This window comes from Leishmania mexicana, chromosome 16, assembly GCF_000234665.1.
Source record: "Leishmania mexicana MHOM/GT/2001/U1103 complete genome, chromosome 16".
Taxonomy (NCBI): Eukaryota; Euglenozoa; class Kinetoplastea; order Trypanosomatida; family Trypanosomatidae; genus Leishmania; species Leishmania mexicana.
The window spans coordinates 227,938-247,475 of record NC_018320.1 but is presented as its reverse complement, the minus strand read 5'-3'; the positions used below and the strand labels follow the sequence as shown (position 1 = coordinate 247,475).

Genomic DNA, 19,538 nt, shown 5'->3' with positions numbered 1-19,538 from the left:
GTGGTGCTTGTGTTGTCTTGGGCTGTTGCGCGGCGCGCATGCCTGCTCAGGCGGTGACAGCCTTGACAAGAGACCCCCAGCCCCTCTGCTGCGGTGCGCTTGCCTTCCACACGTCTTTGGCGACGGTGCAGCGACACAGTCGCTGCACCACCTCACCATAATACACACGCTTCCCTCCCCAGCACACACACACACACATCCATCGGATAACAAGCTTTGGTCAACCCGGCGAAAGGCGACCCGCTAGACGGTGTGTCACGCACCCACCAGCACACGCATAGTCTGCGAGCCGTCGAATTCGGCTGTTCCTCTTCCCCTGACTCTGCATGGAGGTCCCAGCGGCTGCTGCAACGCACAGGCAAAGAAAAGAAAAATGGAATCACCGCCGTGCGCATCCGCGCCGAGTGCAGTCGATGCCCCGGACGTCGTGGTGCCACCTGCGGTGGCGCAGGCGCAGGCGCGGGGGTGGCTCTCTCTGTACGGCACCTATTGCGCAGAAGAAGAGGTGGAGATGCATCCGGTGGTGCTCTTTCGTGTCCTGCAGGCGGTGGAGCTGGTGCAAAGCCGAGGGCGGGCTTCATCAGGGAGCGACTGCGCCCTCGCCGCCGCGACTACGAGAGATGCATGCTGTGGCGACGAGGGGGATGCCGAGGCGGCAACCGCTAGGGCATCACCCACGGCGCTGCATGACGACGATGACAGTAAGAGGGGCATAGGCGAGGCTGGACTGTCACTCGATTTTGGTGGTCTCTGGATGCCCTTGTCAGAGTGGGTCGCAACCCTGCGAAGTGTGGTGGCTGCCGTGCCGCTGCACAGTTTATCGCTGCGCGACACCGCTCTCGGTGACGCTGGGCTGCGCTGCCTTTGCCGACAAGTGGCCACCACTTCCGTAAAGCCAGCGGCCCTAGCGGCAGCTAGCAGATGCGAAGGCGGTGGCTCTCATCCACCGGGGCTGTGGACACTGGCCACCCCGTTGTTGCACCCGCCCACCATCCCTGGATTCTGGGCAGCGAGCACGCTGCGGTTGCTGGACCTCAGCGGCGCGGCGCTCACGGACGGCGGGCCTCTGGCGTCGCTACTCGCATCATGCCCGCAGCTGCACTCCCTCAACTTATCGGACAACCGTTTGGGCTCGCGTGACGCTGGACTTGCGTTGCTTTGCGCCGCGCTGCAGCTGCATCCTTCGCTGGAGGTGCTGAGCTTGCGTCGCAACTGCATCAGCGGCAGCCGCACCGGGCCGGCAATAGCCGCTCTTGCCGAGCTCATTGTTGCGCGGTCTGTCGCGGCACCGCGCAGTCTCTCGAGGGCGTGTGGTCGCGCATCGGCGCTCTGTAAACTACAAACATCAACAGCCGTGGCCGTGGCCGCACAGCCGCTGCTGCGGCTCGACCTCTCCCACAACCTACTGGGTACCTACTTTCTCTCGGACGCGACGATGAATCACGGCGCGGAGGCGGGACGTTCGAGTGCGGCTCGCGAGTATGACATGGCATCTTCGGCTGGGCGCCACGTCGGTGTCCACGAGGCTGTAGTGTCGTTTCCTCTTGTCACGGCACTTTACCTGAACAACACGCTGATAGAGCTGAACTTGCGCAACAACGGCTTGCCAGATGCCTTGCTGGAGTACGTGGAGGCGAAGCTGCACGTCAACCAGCGCACCGCGGGCGGCGGCGCCGACTTCTCGCCGACCGCGTCCACTGAGATCATCGCATCGACCACTGTGCGACAGGCACTCATTCACCGGCTGCGCTGCACTCTTGATCACATCCTTGCCGGGACGGCGAATGCATCGGGGGTGGTGAGGACCCCACACACTGGACCAGGGGATGCTCCGCCAACCGAGGTCCCGGCAGCAAGCCAGTCGTCTGTTCCTCCTGCAGCGGAGCGCCGATGGACCACCAGCGAGGTGTCGGAGCTCGTGCAGCGCCTTGTCCACAATGTCGCATCAGACCTCTTCTTGTTCTGAACACGGCTCACCCTTCGATGCCGACGACGTGTGGGGCGGGGAAGGGACTTGTCTTTCGCACACACATGCAGACGTATAGATTGATGAATAGCAAGGGCATTCACGCATGTCCGCGACCGCCCTGCCCCCCGCAGGAGCGCATCGCATGTGCGCAGCCGAAAGAGGCTGACGACCACGAATTGACCGCATCCTTTGCGTGCACTGCTGCCTGCCCACGGAAGCTTTTCATTGCCTCTTCGGCTTCCTTAGCTAGCGACCGCACCGACTGAGACGGAGCTCAGATGTGGCACGCGAGAGTACGTGCTGTGCTCTCTCTCATGTCCCTCAGCCCTCTGGCTCGCCCGCCACGGCACTGCTGCCCCTCACGTCCCACCTCACTGCGCACAACGCCTGAGAGAGGTATTCTTGTGCGTGCGTGCCAGATGCGTGAGCCTTTGCTCCATGCATGGCCTGCTTCATCATCCATGCCTACCGCGCCTCCATCCCCTCCCCTCCTGTGTCTCCCATCTTTTTCTTCCTGTCCTCCGTCACCATGCAGTCGCGGCAATACTGCAGGAAACCACAGCCGCCACCCCATCCGCCTCGGTGCTCCTCCGCTGGCGCTGGTGTGCCACAGTCCGGCACATATGCGGCTTTCATATCGTCGTCATCACCGTTGCCCAGTCCTGCCCTAACACCACAGCATCTCCATCCCTCAGCGAGTATGCAGCCTCTTGGCATCCCCCGCCAGGGCGGCGCGCCTGCTGCATCAGCTCTTCCGCCGCCGGCTGTCTCTCCGTCCCTTTCTCTGCCACCGGACACCACCGTGCTTTCTGTCCACTCGGGCGCCTCTGGCAACATCTCCCGTATCGGTGTTCGCGACGTCGCTGAGCTCGTACGCCACCTTGCCGAGTCCCGCTATATGACCCGGCAACTGCAGCAGCGCGTCCATCAGATGGAGTCCTCCATGCAAACAGCAGCAACAGACGACTCCACCGTGAGCGACGTTCCCACGCAGCAACGCACCACAGCCGCAGCGCAGGCGGCTGGCGAGCGCCTTGCAACGAGTGGTGAGACCGATGCCGCCACCGCCGCTGAGCAGGCGACGCCTCTTCATTACCCTAATCAAAGGATGGCGACGAGAGAGAGGCGGCAACGCACCTCCAACGCGCGAGGTGGGGAGTGGGCGCGCACGGCAACCCGCGCCTCCGCGAAGGCGGCGAAGAAGACGAGGAGAGTCTTTGCAGCTTTTCCTCGATCTCGGTCGCGTGACTCCCTCTCTCCGCGCACTCCACATCGCTGCTCCTCTACAACGTCGTCCGCGCCAGCCACCGCATCGACCACTGCATCCGCAACCACCAGCAGCCTGCCGTCCACCAGTCCAGCCAGCTCCATCGCCGAGCTGCCAGCGCGTTGTGTGTCCCCTTCTCCGTCATCACGGTGTGCGTCGAACGGGGTCTGCTCCACTACACCCCCGAAACACGGGCGGCACACAGCATCACAAAGACCATATGGGTCTCGACGAACGCACTCGGCACGAGAGAGGCCAAGGCAGCGGCCGCATTCTTCGGCCCCCACTAACTGTCGCGACACCGCCGCCGATATGCCTCGCAAACCGGGGATGCAGCGCCGCAGGGGCAGTGCCGAGCGCCACCGAACACATAGTCGTTCGCAGAAGCGCCGCCATCACAGAGCGCGCGGCAGCCACGATAGCACGTTGACGGCAGGGAGAGGAGATGGAGATGCATGTGCGGAAGCGCACGCGGCGTCTGCGTCACTGTCCCGCCACTGCCCACGCACCTCAGCGACCGAGTCGAGGCGGCATCGCCGCGTCAAACGCGCTGCCGCACAGACAAGGTACCGCGTCTGCTTTTCCAGCTTGCCGCCTCCGCCAGCCGCGTTGCCTGCGCCGGACCAGATGCGGGGCTCATCATCGACGAAGGTAGAGGCGCTTGTGTGGCAGAGGCGCTACTACGATTTACTGGCCCGGTACACGGAGGAGACGACGCGGCGGGATGCGGATCTGGCCGATATCCACGAGATGATCGAGTATATTAGCTGGGAGCAAGACCGACCTCGGCATTGCCACCGTCAGCGGCACCACGCGCGGACTGCGGAGGATGAGGCAGATGGCGGAGGGTGTCCGCCTTCACAAGTTGATGCAACACCTCACGGCAGCGCGCGAAGTACCGCGGATGCTGCTCATGCCGCAAGCGACGAGCACGCTGTAGCGACACCACAGGCGGTCGCTCACACGCCCAACAATGGCACCATGCGCACCAAGGCCGATGACGGCGGCCCCGGCGGTAACGCCACCGCGAGTGATGCGGTGGCCCCTGTACACGACTCTCTGGAGTGCATCGAAGCACTGCGTTGTGAGGCGGACGCGTGGCGACAGCGCTGTCTTGCCCTCCTCCAACAGCAGCAGGCGCTCCAACAGCCACAGCAGCGGCTAGGCGGAGAGGTGACGTGGGTCAGCGACACCTCTGTCGCGCCGTTGCCACCGCGGCCTTCGTCGGTGGTGGCAGGGCGGTCACCACTGGCACTCGGCACTGGGCCCATCTCACGTCAGGTAGAGTTGCTCATGAGCACGCATACATCCACCACGGCGGACGAAGGAGCTGGTGTCAGACCTGGGGGTGGGGACGGTGAGTGTGAAGGGGATGCCTGCACTGCAGCAGCGCATCTCACCGAGAATGCCGTGCACGGCAAGGCGTCGCCGCGAGCGCTGCCGAGCCACCCCTCAACGCCAGCGCCTATGGCTGCGCAGACACCGCAGTGCTCATCACCAAGTACCACTCCAGTAGCAGCGGCAGGAGACGCATCTTCACCGGGCCTCCAGCTGTACCATCCGTACGCTCCGCCACGCCTGGCTACCAGCTCACACGTCTCCCCGGTAGGGGCGGCGAACTTCGACTCAGGTTTTCCGACGCCACCGCTGCCGTCGCGTGCGCGACAACCAGCGCAGCCCGCAGGCGTCGCGCCGTCGCCGCCAACGGGCTTTCCCAGTCCTATGGCCTCTCCCTTGCACACCGCACCAGTGAAGCCACCTCTATTTGTGGGTGTGCCTGGGTATCAGCCGCTGAGCACACGCCACGGCTCGTGTGCCGCCTGGCCGAGTCAGGCCTTTCCAGCGTTACTCCCGTCAGGTAACGCTCCGCCATACGGCACCATCGTCGGCTACACTTTTCCTGCCACCACTTCAGTCTTTTATGGTGCCCCGTCCTTCGACGTGAGCGACGCCTCCGCGTGGGGAGACGTGACGAGAGGTGGGGCACCGCAGGGCCGCGGACATGCAGCCAGCAGCACGTCCCCGTGGTCGATCGATGCGACTTTTGAGCAACAGCGTCAGAGTAACCTGCCAGTTTCCTGTCCCAGCACCGTACCCGAGGCGCTCACGCCATACCCGAGCGCTTCCTCCCTCTTCCACGTGCCACCTCCTCCGTCTTCGTCCATGACCGCCGAGATTGTGGGTGCGCGTGAGCAACTGGAGCGCGATATTCGTCGACATGACCAGCTGCTGGCGGCGATTGGGAAGCTGCAGAGGACGGCAGCCGAGCACGCCACGAGACGCGGGCTCTAAAGGCGCTTCAGGGTGGAGGGAGCAGGCAACAGGGTAGAGCGGGTGAGAGGAGCGTGCTGAGCGTCCGCCTTCTTCGACTCCTGATCGTGACTCCCCCTCCTCTCCTCTCCAGTGAAGTGGGGACGACGGCAGCGCAATCGACGTCACATGCGTCGTTCGTACGGGTATCCTCTGCCTGCGCAGCACGCTGCTGCGGCGCGGGTGGTGGGAGGCGTGTCCTCCCCTTCTCCCTTTCTCTCCATCCACCACACCGGCGCGCGTCTCTATCGATCTAGGCGAGAGAACATGCCCATCAAGGACGCTACGGGAGGTGAAGTTGCGAGTGGTGGCGGTGAGGGATAGAGAAGAGGCGGCGGCTGACGTTGGCCAAGGCACATAGAATGCTCTCTCCCCACGGCGGTGTGGATGACGACGCCTGGGGTGCAATGGGCGGCGTGCTCAAGACAGCGCACGTTTCACCGCCACGTCGGCCAGGAGCCAAGGAAACAGAAACTGAGGATGGCCGAACACGCACCCTCTACGGGTGCCCACTGCCGTCTCTATGACATGACGCACTCTCGCTCTCCAGCTTTGCTGACCCGTCGCCCTGCGGCGGGAGCGCTAGGCGCCCACGGATCGTGGGCGAGGCATTACTCACCTGCTGAGCCACCAGCCCGCCCGCCCACGGCCTCCTCGCAACTGCTCATGCTCTTTGCACCGCGACCCAGGGAGGGACGCGCGCTCGCTCATCCTTGCGCGAAGACGGGGTCCGCGTCTGCCCCAGCGCACGGCTGCTCGTGCCATGCACTCCCTCTGTCTCTGTCTACCTGTCTGTCTCTCACACGTCCCCCTCCGCGCTTGCCACTCCACCGTACTCTCACCGCCGTCATTGTGGGTCTCATCGACGTGTGCTTGGGATCACCTTGGGCGCGGGTGAATTCGCGCATTCGTGAACACGAACACGCGCGTGTCGCTATGCGCTGCTCTGATGCAGGTTCCAGAGCGTCACCCCGTGCGGATGCCGGCGATGCGAAGGGCAGCGAGCACCCATACTCATTCGCACATACGTACAAGTAAGCAAAGACCAGTGGCCGTTTTGTAAGCGAGTTACCTCATCCAACGCTCACAGACCACGCGCCTGCCAGAGTGCGCGTCCGTCTCTCTCTCTGCTTGTGTGCGTGTGTACGTGCTTTCCATCCGTGACTGCGAGACACGTGCGCCACGAGCCGGCGCACCTCTACGCGTCATCATAGGACACCTCAGGTGCACTCGTGCCCACCTGCGCATCAACTCTCGCACGCACATCCACCATAGATAGCTTACACTCTCTTCCGTTTGAGCTTAAATCGGCACAAAGCACATACACAGACGTGTACGTGTATACACCCACCCACCCCTCTCCCCTCCCCAGCCATCTCTCGTGTCTCTCCTCCTCCTCCTCCTGTTGCTTTTCTCTGCCGCCTCCCAACAGCAGGGGAAAACGGGTCGGAGACATTGGCCGAGCAATGGAGGGCCTCAAGAGGCAGGTGGAGCTGCTGTACGCAGCGCTACAGCCACTGGATGTGGGCCACAGCTGCCATCGTCATGGGCAGCCAACAACCCTTCCCGACGAGGTGGTGTCGGAACTGCAGGTAGCGCTTGCCCGCGCAACGGCGCTGGCTCACTGGGCCACCGCTGTGCAACGAGAGCAGCTGCTGCAGCAACGTCCGAGTGGCGGCAGTGACGCACCAAGTCTGCAGTGTGGTACCTCAGCTGCACAGCAGACGCTTGGCAGTGTCGCTGAGCTTTTCAAGGTGTCTGTCACTGACATCCGCCAGTGGAACCCGCAGCTGCCGCCCACGCTTCGCGAGGAAGACGTGCTGCCGCCCGATACCTACCTCAAGTTACGACCTGGTGCGTCCTCGGTCTCGCCACCGCCACCGTCGTCGACGTCGACGCCGGCGTCGCGCACAAGACTCGTTGCCGGCTCTACGGGGTCGTCGGGAGTCGCGGTGAGTGGCCACACCTCGGCGAAGGCGCAGGGGACTGATGCAGGGTATGGCCACAGCGTCGGCGCTCGCTGGCACAACTCCGCAGCCAGTAGCACTCAGAGTAGTCGCTCGAGCAGGACTGCTGGTGGTGCGGGCGCCTCCATCGTTGGAATCGGCAGCGGCATCTTTCCGTGTGGCAGCGAAGGCGGCGCGAGTCAAGGGCGATACAGCGCCTGGACTGCGGACAGCGGACGTGGCTCGAGCCACTCTCCTCAAGCTCCGGAGCTGTCGATGCCAAACAGTTGCATCAACGCCGCTCCACCCTCCTGCGCGCCGGAACCAGTCATGATGTCGGTGTCCAGCAACCCGTGCTCCCCGCCAGACAGGTACTATCTGATAGACTTGAAGGAGGACGCGATGGAGTCGCCACCAAGTCCGGAGGGCGATGCGCGTGCGAACGGCAAGGCCCGCTGCAGCCGCAGCGCACCCAAAGACTCTCCTCCGTCACCACCTGTGCCTTCCCTGGCGCCGTCCCCGATGCTCCTGGGTGCGACCACTTTGCCAGCAACAGTAGCAGCAGCGTCGGCCATCGAGGCGACGCCGTGGCACGACAGTTTTCCTCGGCAAGAGTTCATTGATGGTGGTAGCTCCGTCACCACTGCACGAGAGGTCCGCATGCGTGACCACTCCCGTTCCCCTCCCTGCAGCCGAACTGGGGAAGCGCTGACGATCTCTGTCGTGACGTCGAGAGGGCGCCACCTTGACATCGGTACGATGGCGCCGCCTGGCGCGAACACCACACCTTCCCCGATTAGACCGCACTCGTCCCTGGCAGACGGTGAGAGTGATGGGAGGGATCCGAGAAAGCGCAGTGCCGGGTCTGCTGCAGCAGCGTCTGCGGTGCAGTGTCGGGAGGTGAAGGGAGGAGCACGGGCGTTGGGGCTGCCGTCGCCGGCGCGGGAGACAAGTGTGTCACTCTCTGCCGTCTCGCCGCCCTCTTCGCTCGGTGCGGATGGGCGAAGCAACAGCGCGCACAGCCGCATGCGCGGAGGCGCGGAGGGGGAGGGAGAGCTATGTGGCGCAGAGGTGCCCCGGCACCAATGGTTCTCACCATTGCAGCATTACCAGCGTGTCTCGGCGTTGTCACCGTCCCTCGCTGCTCCGTCGGACACCTCGTCGTGCTCGCCGATGACGAAGGAACAGCGCCCGCCGTCAGCCGCCACAGCATCCAAGGCCGCAGTGAACAGTGGCGACATCCACAGTCCGAGTGACTTCCTGACCCCCGTTCAGCACCGAGGCCGTCGTGGTGCGCAGCGCACGGCTGGCAAAGCCTTTTCGAGCACCGGCCGCTCCAACATGGACGGCAGCCCTCTCAGCGCCTCGTACTCCTCCCCTGGAGGCCACTTGGGGATCGAGGCTGAGGCGACTGAGTCACCAAGGAGCGATACAGAAGACTACTTTGAGGACGAGGACGAGGAGGAGAGGACCCCCTCTATGCGCCCTCCGGCCATGCTAGGACGTCACGTCAGCAGTCCCCCACCGAACCTCAGCCGCTCCCAGCAGAGCACCTGCACCGGAACTCGCCTCTCCACCGCTCCGGCTCGCCTCTTCACTCCTCCACCTCGCCGCGCAGTCGAGTCCCCACAGCAGCTGTGGCAGAAGCCAGGCGTTGAGACGGACGCGGGGCCGACTGCGCCGGCGATGCGCTTGCCGTCCCCGCCGTCGCTGGCTGGTCCGTCTCCTCTGGAGCCGCTACAGCAACGGCTGCAGGAGTGGAGTGAGTTGGACGACCCCCTCGAGGGGTCGCAGCTGGCGGGCGGGGAGGACTATGACACGCTCGAGGGCATCGCCGCAGCGTACAACCTAACGGTTTCCACCATCATCGAGTGGAACCCGTACCTGAAGAAGTACCGGTCAAGTGAGCCGCTCCCGCCAGACCTGCCCATTGTCTTGCCCATGTCGAGCGAGGACGAGGAGGATGGCGAGGAGGCGAACAGCCTCGTGCGCGAGGCGGACTCTGAGCCGCTGCGGAAGCCGCAACCCAGGCTTGGGAGTCACACGCCTGGCGGGTAGTCTCCGTCTGGTGTTTTAGACAATTCGCCAACACCCCACCGCTGCGACCGCTGTAAGAGGCCCTGCGAACACCGCACCTGCGCCCTTCCGGTCCCAGCTCATTCGAATGTTTTCTGTTTATCGTAGAGGCGCTGTCGACGGCAGACCCTGCCTGCTGCGGTCGGTGGTGGCGCTGCTTCGCTTGCATGCTTTTCTTCTTGGTAAAGGGACGAGTGATATACTGTGAGAGGCTGCTGCATGAGCATCGCCGTCGTAAGAGCTCTGAGGAGGTGAGGGTGGGGAGTGAGGAGAGGCGATTCGGATGTGTGTGTGTGTGCGCGTGCCCTGTCGAGGAAGGGAGGAGGGCGTGAGTGGGACGAGATTGGGAGACGGTGCCGTCGAGCGGCGGACTGTGGAGGGGAGACAAGCACGCACATACCCTGCCTGCCTCCCTCAACGTTCGTCTCTTGCTCCTCTCTCTCACACTGTTGCTGGTGGGGGAGGGGGATGCTATTGCTGCTGCTGCGTGCGGATGCGTTCCCCGGTGCTTTTCCCTCCCCCCTCTTCCTCCTTCTTCTCCGCGGATTAGGGAACGTGTGCGGGTTTGGTTTGTGTCTGCCACACCGTGGCCGCCTTCTCTCTCATCTCTCCGTCTTCGCTTCGTCTCTCTCTCTCCCCCTCGTCTGGGGGGGTGTCGCACGCATCGTCGCAGCAACCGAAACGCGAGGATCGCCGGTGTGATCGCCTCCTGCTTACCCGCCTCACACGCACATCACCGCCGCCACACGCGCGCACTCACCCACGTCCGTATCAGATTAGGCCGCCGCCTCATCCCTTCTCTCTCTGTACCACCCTGTGTATCCCGCCCCCCTTTCGCTCGACCTCCTCCTCCTCCTCACTGGCACAGAGGCAGCACGGCGCCACCTTCACTATGTCCCTCGTACTCCTCCCCATGGTCCTGCGCAAGGACGACTCGCTCGTCCTTGCTGTGCACAACGAGAAGGCGGCGAGTCTTACGGAGCTCAGCGGCGAGGCGAGTCGCTACACCGGCGACTATCGTGAGTGTGAAGTTACCTTCAACCCTGCGCGGCCCACCTGCTTCGCCCACGCGACAACCACCACGCTGACGTACACGGAGGTGATCGAGAACACCGCCGCCGCCGAGGACGACCCGTGCCGGTTCAGCTTTCAGACGCTCTTCGCCGTACCCATGCCTCACGTCGCGGTGAGCCTGGCCTTCTCGCCGAAGGGCACGTACCTCGTCGCATACGCGATGATGGACCAGAAGCGTACCCCCGACGGAAACCTGAGCGTCTTTGAGACCGCCAAAGGCAGGCTGCTTCGTCGCGGCATGCAGGCCCGCTGGCCGGCCATGGTCTGGACGGCAGACGAGGCATACGTGGTACGGCCGGTGCAGGGCTGGATGCACGCCATGAACGGCGACCTCGCCTCCACGGCATCGTCCTCGGTGCTGTTGGAAGGCCCCAACGAGGAGAACAGCGAGCAGCAGTCGGATGCCGATCATGACGGTACAGCTGCCGTCAACGGGACACTGAGCAAGGTGGACCTGATGCTGGCACAGGATAAGGAGATCGAGTACGCGACGGCGCCAGCTGAGGGCCGCCCGATGCTTGCACTCTTCAAGCCATTCTACAAGCAGCGCCAGGCCACGTTCTGTGTCTATCGCCTCCCTGAGCTCCGTGAAGGTCCGCTGTACCAGGTGAACTTCGGCCGCGCCGAGGCAGCGAGCCTCTTCTGGAGCCCGTCCGGCAACTATGTGGCGCTCCTCGTGAAGTCCGAGCGGGACCCGAGCGGGAAGAGCTACTATGGCACCGTACAGCTGCACATCATCGACATCATGAACCGGAGCATCACGGAGGTCAGGCTGAAGGGTGAGGGCGAGACAGTGCACGACTGCCAATGGTCGCCCACGTTAGATGAGCTGCTGGTTATTCACGGCAAGATGCCACGCAACAAGTGCACGCTGTTTAACAAGAACGGTGTGGCGCAGATGACCTTCGGAGAGGCACCGCGTAACATGGTAGCGTGGGCCCCCAACGGTGCTCAGTTCGTCCTTGGCGGCAGCGGAAACCTCGCTGGTGACTACCAGTTCTATGCCCGTCCCCAGATGGCGCCGGTGGCAGGCGCCGGTGCTGGCTCCAACGCCACCGTTCCTGTAGCGTCGTCGGCAGCCTGCACCGGGGAGTTCAACGAGAAGTGCAGCTTTCAGAACTGGGCCCCCGACAGCTACAACTTCCTATGCTCCACCGTCTTCACGCGGCTGCGGATGGACAACAAGATCGTCGTGACGAAGCTGAATGGGGCGCGGGTGCTGACGTGTAAATATCCGGTGCTGTACGGGGCGCACTGGGTGGCGATGCATGCTCCCAACGAGTACCCGGCTCGCGCCGCCTCGCCGCGTGCTGCCGGGGAGGAGAAGCCGAAGCCGCAGGCCTACCGACCACCAGGAGGCACATCTCGTGCGGCAGCGCTGCTCCGTCGCGATCCGGAGGCGGCTCAGAAGGCGAAGCCCGCCGGCCCTGTTGGGGCGACGGTCGTGTCGCAAAAGAAAAAGCGACGGCACTAAGAAAGGCTGACGTAAACCATGTGTGCGACACCGCCAGCGGTGCTTGCACCGTGTAAAGCAAATCCACGCATGCCCAGGGTGCGTCTACCCCTGAGCAAGCGACATGGCAGCGTAAGGATCGGCGGGCGGTTGACTGTCCCTGCCTCCCTGCTTGCCTCCTTGCTCGCTGGCATTACGGAGCGGAAAGGGGTGAAGGAGGTGGGAGAGAGAGGGGGACAGACGTGCGCTGCTGCGCTTGGGCCGTGCCTCCTCTACCTCCCCCGGTAGGCCTTGCCTCGCGTCGTCCCTCTGTCTCTCTTCCGCCTCTCCGTTGTTCGACGCCTCCGGCTCAGAGGCGTGACGAGGTGCGAGACGGGGGGAGGGGAGGGGAGGCGGAGCGATGCGAGGAAGCGCGCGCGAGCGACGTCAACCACGGCCGCAATCCTACGTAAGACAACGAAGGAAATATATAGAGGAGGGCAACGGAGACGGATGGGTGGGGGGAGGGTGGAGGGGAGGGGGAAGGGCAGCCTCTGAGAGATGATGCGCCTCTCTGTGTTTACCTGGGAGGTCCCCCGACACACTCTCTTGTGCCTCTCGTGCACACGTTCTGTTGGTGTGTGTGTGTGTGTCTTGTTGTGATGAGGCGTCGTTCACCCATCCACGAGCACACCGCATCGCCTCCCTCTTACTGTGCCCATCCCCGACCCACTCACAGTCGCTCGCCGCGACGTAGCATGCACGCGGTGTGTATGTGGTACTGCTTTATACTCTCGACATGCCTCTGTCTTTCCTGCACCCCACGTCTACACGCCTTCCTCCTCCTCCTTCCCTGGTGAGCGGTCTGCGCTGCGCTCTGCCTTGTCGCTATCCCTTTGCTCGTTCAGCTCACTCGTTGCGCAGTGGAGAGTGTTGAGCTGTACACCTGCAGAGTGGCCTCTCTCGTCGTGCACGCACATACAAGCTGTTACGTACGGCTGGTGCATCCTTAGACGTATCGTCCTCTTCCCCTCTCTCCCCATCGCACATAACTCTCCACCATGGCCTCGAAGCGACGCCGGCAGTCCAGCGGTGACTCTACGTCCTCGTCGACGACGTCGTCGCCACCATCTGAGCTGCTGCCCTCGAAGAAGGCGGCTGGCGGCCAGCGAGTCAAGGCGGAAGTTGCAGTGACGGCGACCACAACGGACACCACGTCCGCCACCGTCACGGCTGCAGGCGGCGCTAAGAAGACGACGACGACCGGGAACCCCGCACGTCGCACGAGCAGCGCGCCGAAGATCACGAACGGCGATGTCGGTAAGCTGATCCGCACCGCGGAGGCCCTCGCCGCCCTCAACACGAAGAGGTCCGAGAAGGAGATTTGGTCTGACGTGGTGCCGTTCGTGCGCAGGACGGCGGACAGCGACTTCGACCCATCGCGCATGTACAAGTTCATTACCTGGAACGTAGCCGGCCTACGCGGGCTGCTGAAGAAGAACGCCTCGGCGCTGAGAGCGTTCATGGAGGCCGAGCAGCCCGATATTCTGTGCCTGCAGGAGACAAAGCTGAACGTCGACGAGGCAGAGGCGAATGCGGCCCTCGGCGTGGTGGACGGCTACTCTTTTGTGGACCACCCGTGCGCCTTCAAGCGGGGCTACTCGGGCACCCGCACCTACATGAAGAACAGCACCACTGTGAAACGGCTGCACGCGCGGTGCACTCGTGGCTTCGCATTGCCGTCCGAACCACAGGCAGACGCGGCCGCCGGCTCACCGGTATTGGTGGAAGGCGCTGGCGATGAGGAGGGCCGCGTGCTGACTACATTCCTCTCTCCGGATCCGGGCTCTGGATCGTCGTCGTCGCGCATTGCCCTCGTGAACACATACGTGGCGAACAGCGGCATGGGACTGACGCGGCTGCCTTACCGCATCCAATCCTTTGATCCCAACATGAGGGAGTACCTTCACCGGCTGGACACCTGGGCCACCGAAAATGCCGCCGTCCCGTCGGCGGCGGCGACAGGCGGCGACAGCAGCCCGCACGGCTTTATCTGGGCTGGTGACCTCAACGTGGCGGAGCGCGACTACGACCGCTACTACGCCGGCACATTCAAGTCGATGCAGGAGTGCAGCGGCTTTGCGCCAGAGGAGCGGATGTCGTTTCGCGAGACGATGCAGCGGACGAACTCGGTGGACGTCTTTCGCCAGCTCTACCCCCAGGCAGGCCCGGTCTACTCTTTCTGGTCTCAGCGTATCAACGGTCGCCCGAGAAACTTGGGGTGGCGCTTGGACTACTTCGTTGTCTCCTCGCGACTTGCATCATACGTCGTGGACTGCTTCCCGATGCCGACGGTGATGGGCAGCGATCACTGTCCGTTCCAGATGTGGATGCGCCACCCATGACTGCGGGCCCTGCGTCGGACCACGGCAGAGGCGGCAGCGGTCAAGAAAGCGGGCGCACGGTCGTTGCGTCAGTGACGCGAGGGCACATGTACGTGCATGTTCCGTCCACCTCGCACGCGTTCACAGCGGACAGCGAAGCGGAGACACGGAGACGGAGGCTCGGATAAAGGCGAGAGAGAGACGGGAGAGCCCTCTTGAGAAATGGTTGTCGCGGTGTGGTGGGCAGCATCGCTGTGTGTGTTTGCCAGACTCCCTCTTGTGTACGTGTGTGCGCGCGCGGCGCGGCGTGGAGAGAGAGAAGAGGGGAAGGGGATGCGGGAGGTGACACTTCTCACCTCCCGCCCCACTCCTCATCTCCTTCCGGGCCAACCCCCGCTCCACACGCACCCTCGTGTGTGCCTATCTCTCTCTCTGGTGGTGATGGACTGCCGTGATCTCCTCCGCTCTTGCCCCGTCCCCTGGGCACAGGCCCCGCCTGTGTGCTGCCCGCGTGCAGATGCGCCCGTTTTTTTCCCCCTGCGCTACGTTTTGGGCTGTGCGCCGTCTGCCTGTGTGCAGTGAACGGAGGGAGGGAGAGGAGCTCGTTGCATACGCCTGCTGGTATGAGAGGCGTGATGTAGCGTCAGTGGGAAGGTGACGCCGAGAGGGGGACGGGTGTGGCACGGGGAGGAGGAGGAGGGGGGCGCGTCTCAGCCCCCATCCGCATACCCCCACCCCACCCCCTTCTCTCTCCACTGAACGACTACACAAATGCAGCACCCGTGTGGCGTGTCTCTTGTTGCTGCGGTGGGGGGTGGGGTGGGGGGCCTTCTTGTCCCCCTTATCGTTCGTTCCTCATCCTCCTGCCGCGACGCCATCACCTCTGGTGCGATGGTGAGGCTGCATGTGAAGCATGTGGAGCGCGAGGCACAACACCATGTGTCTGGTATATATATATATATACGCCTATTGAAAACAAGGCACAACCACACCTCCGCACGCGCGTGCACTGCGGCGTGCTCTCCATTCTCTAGTGCTCTTACGCACATCGGGCGCGCACAGAACGCGCGTACACACCCTCCCCTCCCCTCCCCTCCCCTTTCCCTCCTCCGTCTTGCGCGTGTGCGACGAGGAGCACTGACGTGGCGGAATAGCCACACCGATACGCAAGTAGGCGAACAATGCAAGCGGGCAATGGTCTGCCAGCGGACGTGCTCGCAGCGCTCTTTGGCGCGGCACAGACGGCGCTCCTTTCCTCTCGTCTTGTCCCCTCCGCTTTCTCCACCTCTCGCCATCAACAGACTCATACCTCTCCCTCCTCGCCTCCACCTGTCCGTCCCGCCCGCCCCTCCACCTCTCTCCATTCGCGTCTTCAACCTCTGTGATCACATGCACACACACACACACACGAGCGAGAGGGAGAGTACCCTGTCCTCATCTCTCCGCTCTGCTGCGTGGATACTTCGGTCGAGCTCCTGCATCGCTCCTGCCCCTGCCCCCTTTTCCACTCTCTCTCTCGCGTTGCTTTCCATGCTCAGCTCACGCCGTGCTGCACAACACCTCTGCGGTGGCTGCGCGCTCGCACAGAGATGCTTGCCAGCCGCTGCGTTGCACCCATCATGTCCACTGCGCCTCTACGCCAAGACCCTGGCTGGTATGACGCCGCAGAATGCTGCGTCGCTTCATGGCAGAGACGGTGCCGGGGACGACTTTGGTGCTGGCGACGCTGCTCGTGAGCGTCATCGCGCTGTAGGTGGCGACTGGGATGCGGATACACACGGCAACAACGCGCACGGTGCCCTTGTCGAAGGGGGAAAGTCGACGTACCCGGTGTCTGTTGTGCATGAGCACACCGTGGCGAACCAGGCTACCGCCGCCCTGAAGTTGTTGTTAGGGCACCCTCGGCTGTCGTCGTCCGCCGTTGCGGCGGGTGCTGACGGTGAGGACCGGTTGCCCGATGCGGAGGCGTCGGCAGCTCATGGGCGCATTCGTGATGCGGACACGGTGGGGCGTGACGCAGCCGGGTCAGCTGGCGGCGATGCCGTAGAAGGAGATGGCGTGTCGAACGGTGAGGAGGAGCTGCTGGAGTGCGCTGAGGCCTTTGCGGATGAGGTGGGGACGATGGGAGTGGAGAGGGCTGCCACTGGAACCGCTGCGAAGGCGGCACCACCACTCCAAGGGACTGCGTCTGAGAGGGAGAAGAGCGCAGACAGACAGCAAGGCACAACCCCTGCTGCTACGCTATACAGTGTAGCAGAGCCGTTAAACCTGCATGGGGCACGGTACTGGGGCAGCATCGCGTCGGCCACGCGGAGCGCAGCGGAGGCACGCCGCTTTGTCTCGCCATTCTGGTCGTCGCGGAACGCCTTCAAGAATGCCGGCGCGACCGTAACGGTGGGGGAGGAGGAGGGGGTCCTGGTACCCACCTCCACATCTGAGGTGGTGCGTTTATTCAACCTGGAGCAGACGACCTTGGCCGCGAAGTACCGCGCCGCTACTGTGACCGAGGTCATGGCGCATCTGCGTCAGGCGAGAGATCCCCATGGTGCTTCGTCGTTCCGGAGTGGCTTCGATGTCAAAGCGGGTCTGCTCGACCTCGCCGGCGGTCATTTTCCCTTTGCGCTCGCCGCGGCAATTGCCGCCTCGCCGCACTTCCCCCGCCTACGAGCGCAAAGCCCATACTGGCTTTCCGAGCGTGATGTGCGAGTGCTTGGTGCAACAGTGAGGCCCGAAGAGGTGGGGTACTGCGCGCTGGTGCAACGCTCCTCGTCTGAGCCTTCGTGGCAGAAGACAGCGGCAAGGGCTGCAGACGCAGAGCTCTCGTACGACGGGCGCGCTGGCGCGGCTGTCACCTCGGTGCCGGATGGGGAGGCCTCCACTGACACTGCACGCAGTGTCATGCGGTACTATAACGTCGCCCAGCTTTGCGACCGTGAGAGGTTTGCGCGGTTGAACCCGATCAGGGGCAGGCTAGTGCGCTGCATGAACTGCCGTGGCAACCGCTACAACTCCTGCACCACCTGGCTTATGTGGGAGTACTGCACTCGCTACCACTTCCCATTGACGGACACGCGGGGAATCATCTTTCTCACGATGGAGAAGCTATTCCAACTCGGTGGGTGCGTTGTGCAGACCAAGCGCTACCCCATCTCGCACACGCACGCAGGCAGAGGGGATGGTACCGCCGCGGCGAGTGTGAGCACGACACCGCCATCCTCCTCTGCCGCCGTCCTTGATTTTGAGAAGCTCAGAGCGATCCGCCACGGGGAGCTGGAGTTGGTGCCGGCGTGTGACGGCGAGGACACTGACACATATGGTGGACACAGCGCCCGAGGCGGTACCGATGGTACGAGCTCCACAGCGGCCGACGCTGGAGCTGTCCCGCCGCTGTTCACGATGGTGATAAACGACGAGGTGGTGACTCTGTGCAATGCCATGCAGACCGACATCCCCGATGTTATTCTTGCTCATGTCGCCGCGTTGCGTAAGTCCCGGGACTGGAAGCGGTGGACGCCACCCTAGTCCGCGTGCTGCAGCCACATACTGCTTCGCTGCTGTGATGGCGCGCGGGAGCACGTATGCCGCTTGTGCGTGTGCGCGCGCAGACGTGTACCCCCTCCCTCTCTAGGTGCTACTCCATCCATCCCTTCCCACCCGACACGAGCAGGGAGCAAGCTTGCGCGGTTGCAGGCATCACCACCAGCACCTACGCCCACAGAGAGAAGGGCGGAGGGGGAAGGGGGGGTGGCGCATGTTGCTGATGGTAAGGCCGTCCACCGCGTGAGGTGCCCCTGCCCCCTTCCATCGTTCTCTCCCTTCCCCTCCCACGAACAGACCCTTTATCCTTCCCGTCAAGCTCTCCGTCAGACGCTCCCGCGCGACACACACATACACACACAACCAGGCATGCACCTCTCTGAGACGTCAAAGGGGGTGGGGGTGAAGTGGGGTGGGGCGGCTATCGGTTTTCAGAACAGAGAAACAGAAGCGGAGGCAAAAGGTGAGAGGACGATGGATGGTGGACGCTGAGGCGAGACCCGAGGGAGACACGTGGCGCACACACTCGCTCCCACGCACACCCACGCCCCCACGTACTCGTCCGGTGTGAAGAAAAATCAATAAAGGGGGTGGGGGGGTGGTGGACACCGTCTATCGACAACCAGCACAGCGCGTGTATTGCGTGCGCGGGTATCCTGCACCGCGTCGAGCTTGTTTACTCGTTCCCTCCCTCCCCAAATCAACGGGTGGTGGCACCTGACGAGCCACGACCTGACCTTATCCACTGCTGCCACGTAAAGGCACCAACTGCTATACCACCTACACCGACACGAGATGTCTACAGATCAGAAGCACATATATATCTATATAGGCGTGTGTGTGTGCAAGGGGGCGTATGCGGAGGCGCCAACAACAGCGGCACTATCGCAGCAGCCGGTACTCTACCGCGCGTGTGAGTCATGGACACAGAGACGAGCTCGCGATGGTGTGTGCGCGTGTGTACATACCAGGGACGTTATGTGCACCTTGTGCCCTCTTAGCAAGACGTTCTCTTGCCGAGGATTTCGGATGTCGGATCGGTCGGTGATTCGCTGCCGCTCCCTCACCACCCGCGCCCTTTTTTCTCTGTCGCTCTCCGTTTCTGTGCTCGTGCATGCCTGCTGACGCTAACGGAGACGATGGGCCCACTTGATACGCAGCGGCCTTGCTACTCGTGTTCGCACCACTTCGCTAGTTAGCTGTGTGTGTGTCTCTCATCCGCTGCTCTGCCTCCCCCCGTCCCCTCTCCCTTTGCGTTGTGATGGTTGGCTGGTTGGTGGTTGGTTGCCTTCTCTGCTCGAGTGACGTGACGGCCTCCTCTTCCCCTCTTCCTCCTCCGCCCTCTGCCTCTGTGTCTCCCTTTTTCGTGCACCGTTAAGGTTTATTCGATGCATCGGCGTGCGCCTCCGCCCACCCGGAAGACTTTACGGTGAAGGCGCAGGCCACGCACACACAGATACACATACCACTGTACATACACCGTACCATAGACATACAAGCACACCCACCCACCCACCCACCCACACACACACACCAGTATCTG

The 19,538-nt window shown here is 63.3% G+C and overlaps 6 protein-coding genes across 6 annotated transcripts; all 6 read left to right on the top strand.

The window, feature by feature from the left end:
• Positions 1–373: 373 nt before the first annotated feature.
• On the top strand, positions 374–1,966 carry LMXM_16_0720 (conserved hypothetical protein; the record flags this gene model as incomplete). Its single annotated transcript, XM_003873709.1, has 1 exon — positions 374–1,966. One exon carries the CDS (start codon positions 374–376, stop codon positions 1,964–1,966), a length of 1,593 nt encoding a protein of 530 aa, XP_003873758.1.
• A 445-nt stretch (positions 1,967–2,411) lies between these two features.
• Positions 2,412–5,528, top strand: LMXM_16_0710 (conserved hypothetical protein; the record flags this gene model as incomplete). The annotated part of the gene is made up of 1 exon (XM_003873708.1): positions 2,412–5,528. One exon carries the CDS (start codon positions 2,412–2,414, stop codon positions 5,526–5,528), a length of 3,117 nt encoding a protein of 1,038 aa, XP_003873757.1.
• A 1,484-nt stretch (positions 5,529–7,012) lies between these two features.
• On the top strand, positions 7,013–9,550 carry LMXM_16_0700 (conserved hypothetical protein; the record flags this gene model as incomplete). The annotated part of the gene is made up of 1 exon (XM_003873707.1): positions 7,013–9,550. One exon carries the CDS (start codon positions 7,013–7,015, stop codon positions 9,548–9,550), a length of 2,538 nt encoding a protein of 845 aa, XP_003873756.1.
• Positions 9,551–10,460: 910 nt separating this feature from the next.
• Positions 10,461–12,116, top strand: LMXM_16_0690 (conserved hypothetical protein; the record flags this gene model as incomplete). Its single annotated transcript, XM_003873706.1, has 1 exon — positions 10,461–12,116. The coding sequence occupies one exon, from the start codon at positions 10,461–10,463 to the stop codon at positions 12,114–12,116; it is 1,656 nt and encodes a 551-aa protein (XP_003873755.1).
• Positions 12,117–13,135: 1,019 nt separating this feature from the next.
• LMXM_16_0680 (AP-endonuclease) lies at positions 13,136–14,479 on the top strand (the record flags this gene model as incomplete). Its single annotated transcript, XM_003873705.1, has 1 exon — positions 13,136–14,479. One exon carries the CDS (start codon positions 13,136–13,138, stop codon positions 14,477–14,479), a length of 1,344 nt encoding a protein of 447 aa, XP_003873754.1.
• Positions 14,480–15,988: 1,509 nt separating this feature from the next.
• On the top strand, positions 15,989–17,980 carry LMXM_16_0670 (conserved hypothetical protein; the record flags this gene model as incomplete). The annotated part of the gene is made up of 1 exon (XM_003873704.1): positions 15,989–17,980. The coding sequence occupies one exon, from the start codon at positions 15,989–15,991 to the stop codon at positions 17,978–17,980; it is 1,992 nt and encodes a 663-aa protein (XP_003873753.1).
• Between the last annotated feature and the right edge of the window lie 1,558 nt (positions 17,981–19,538).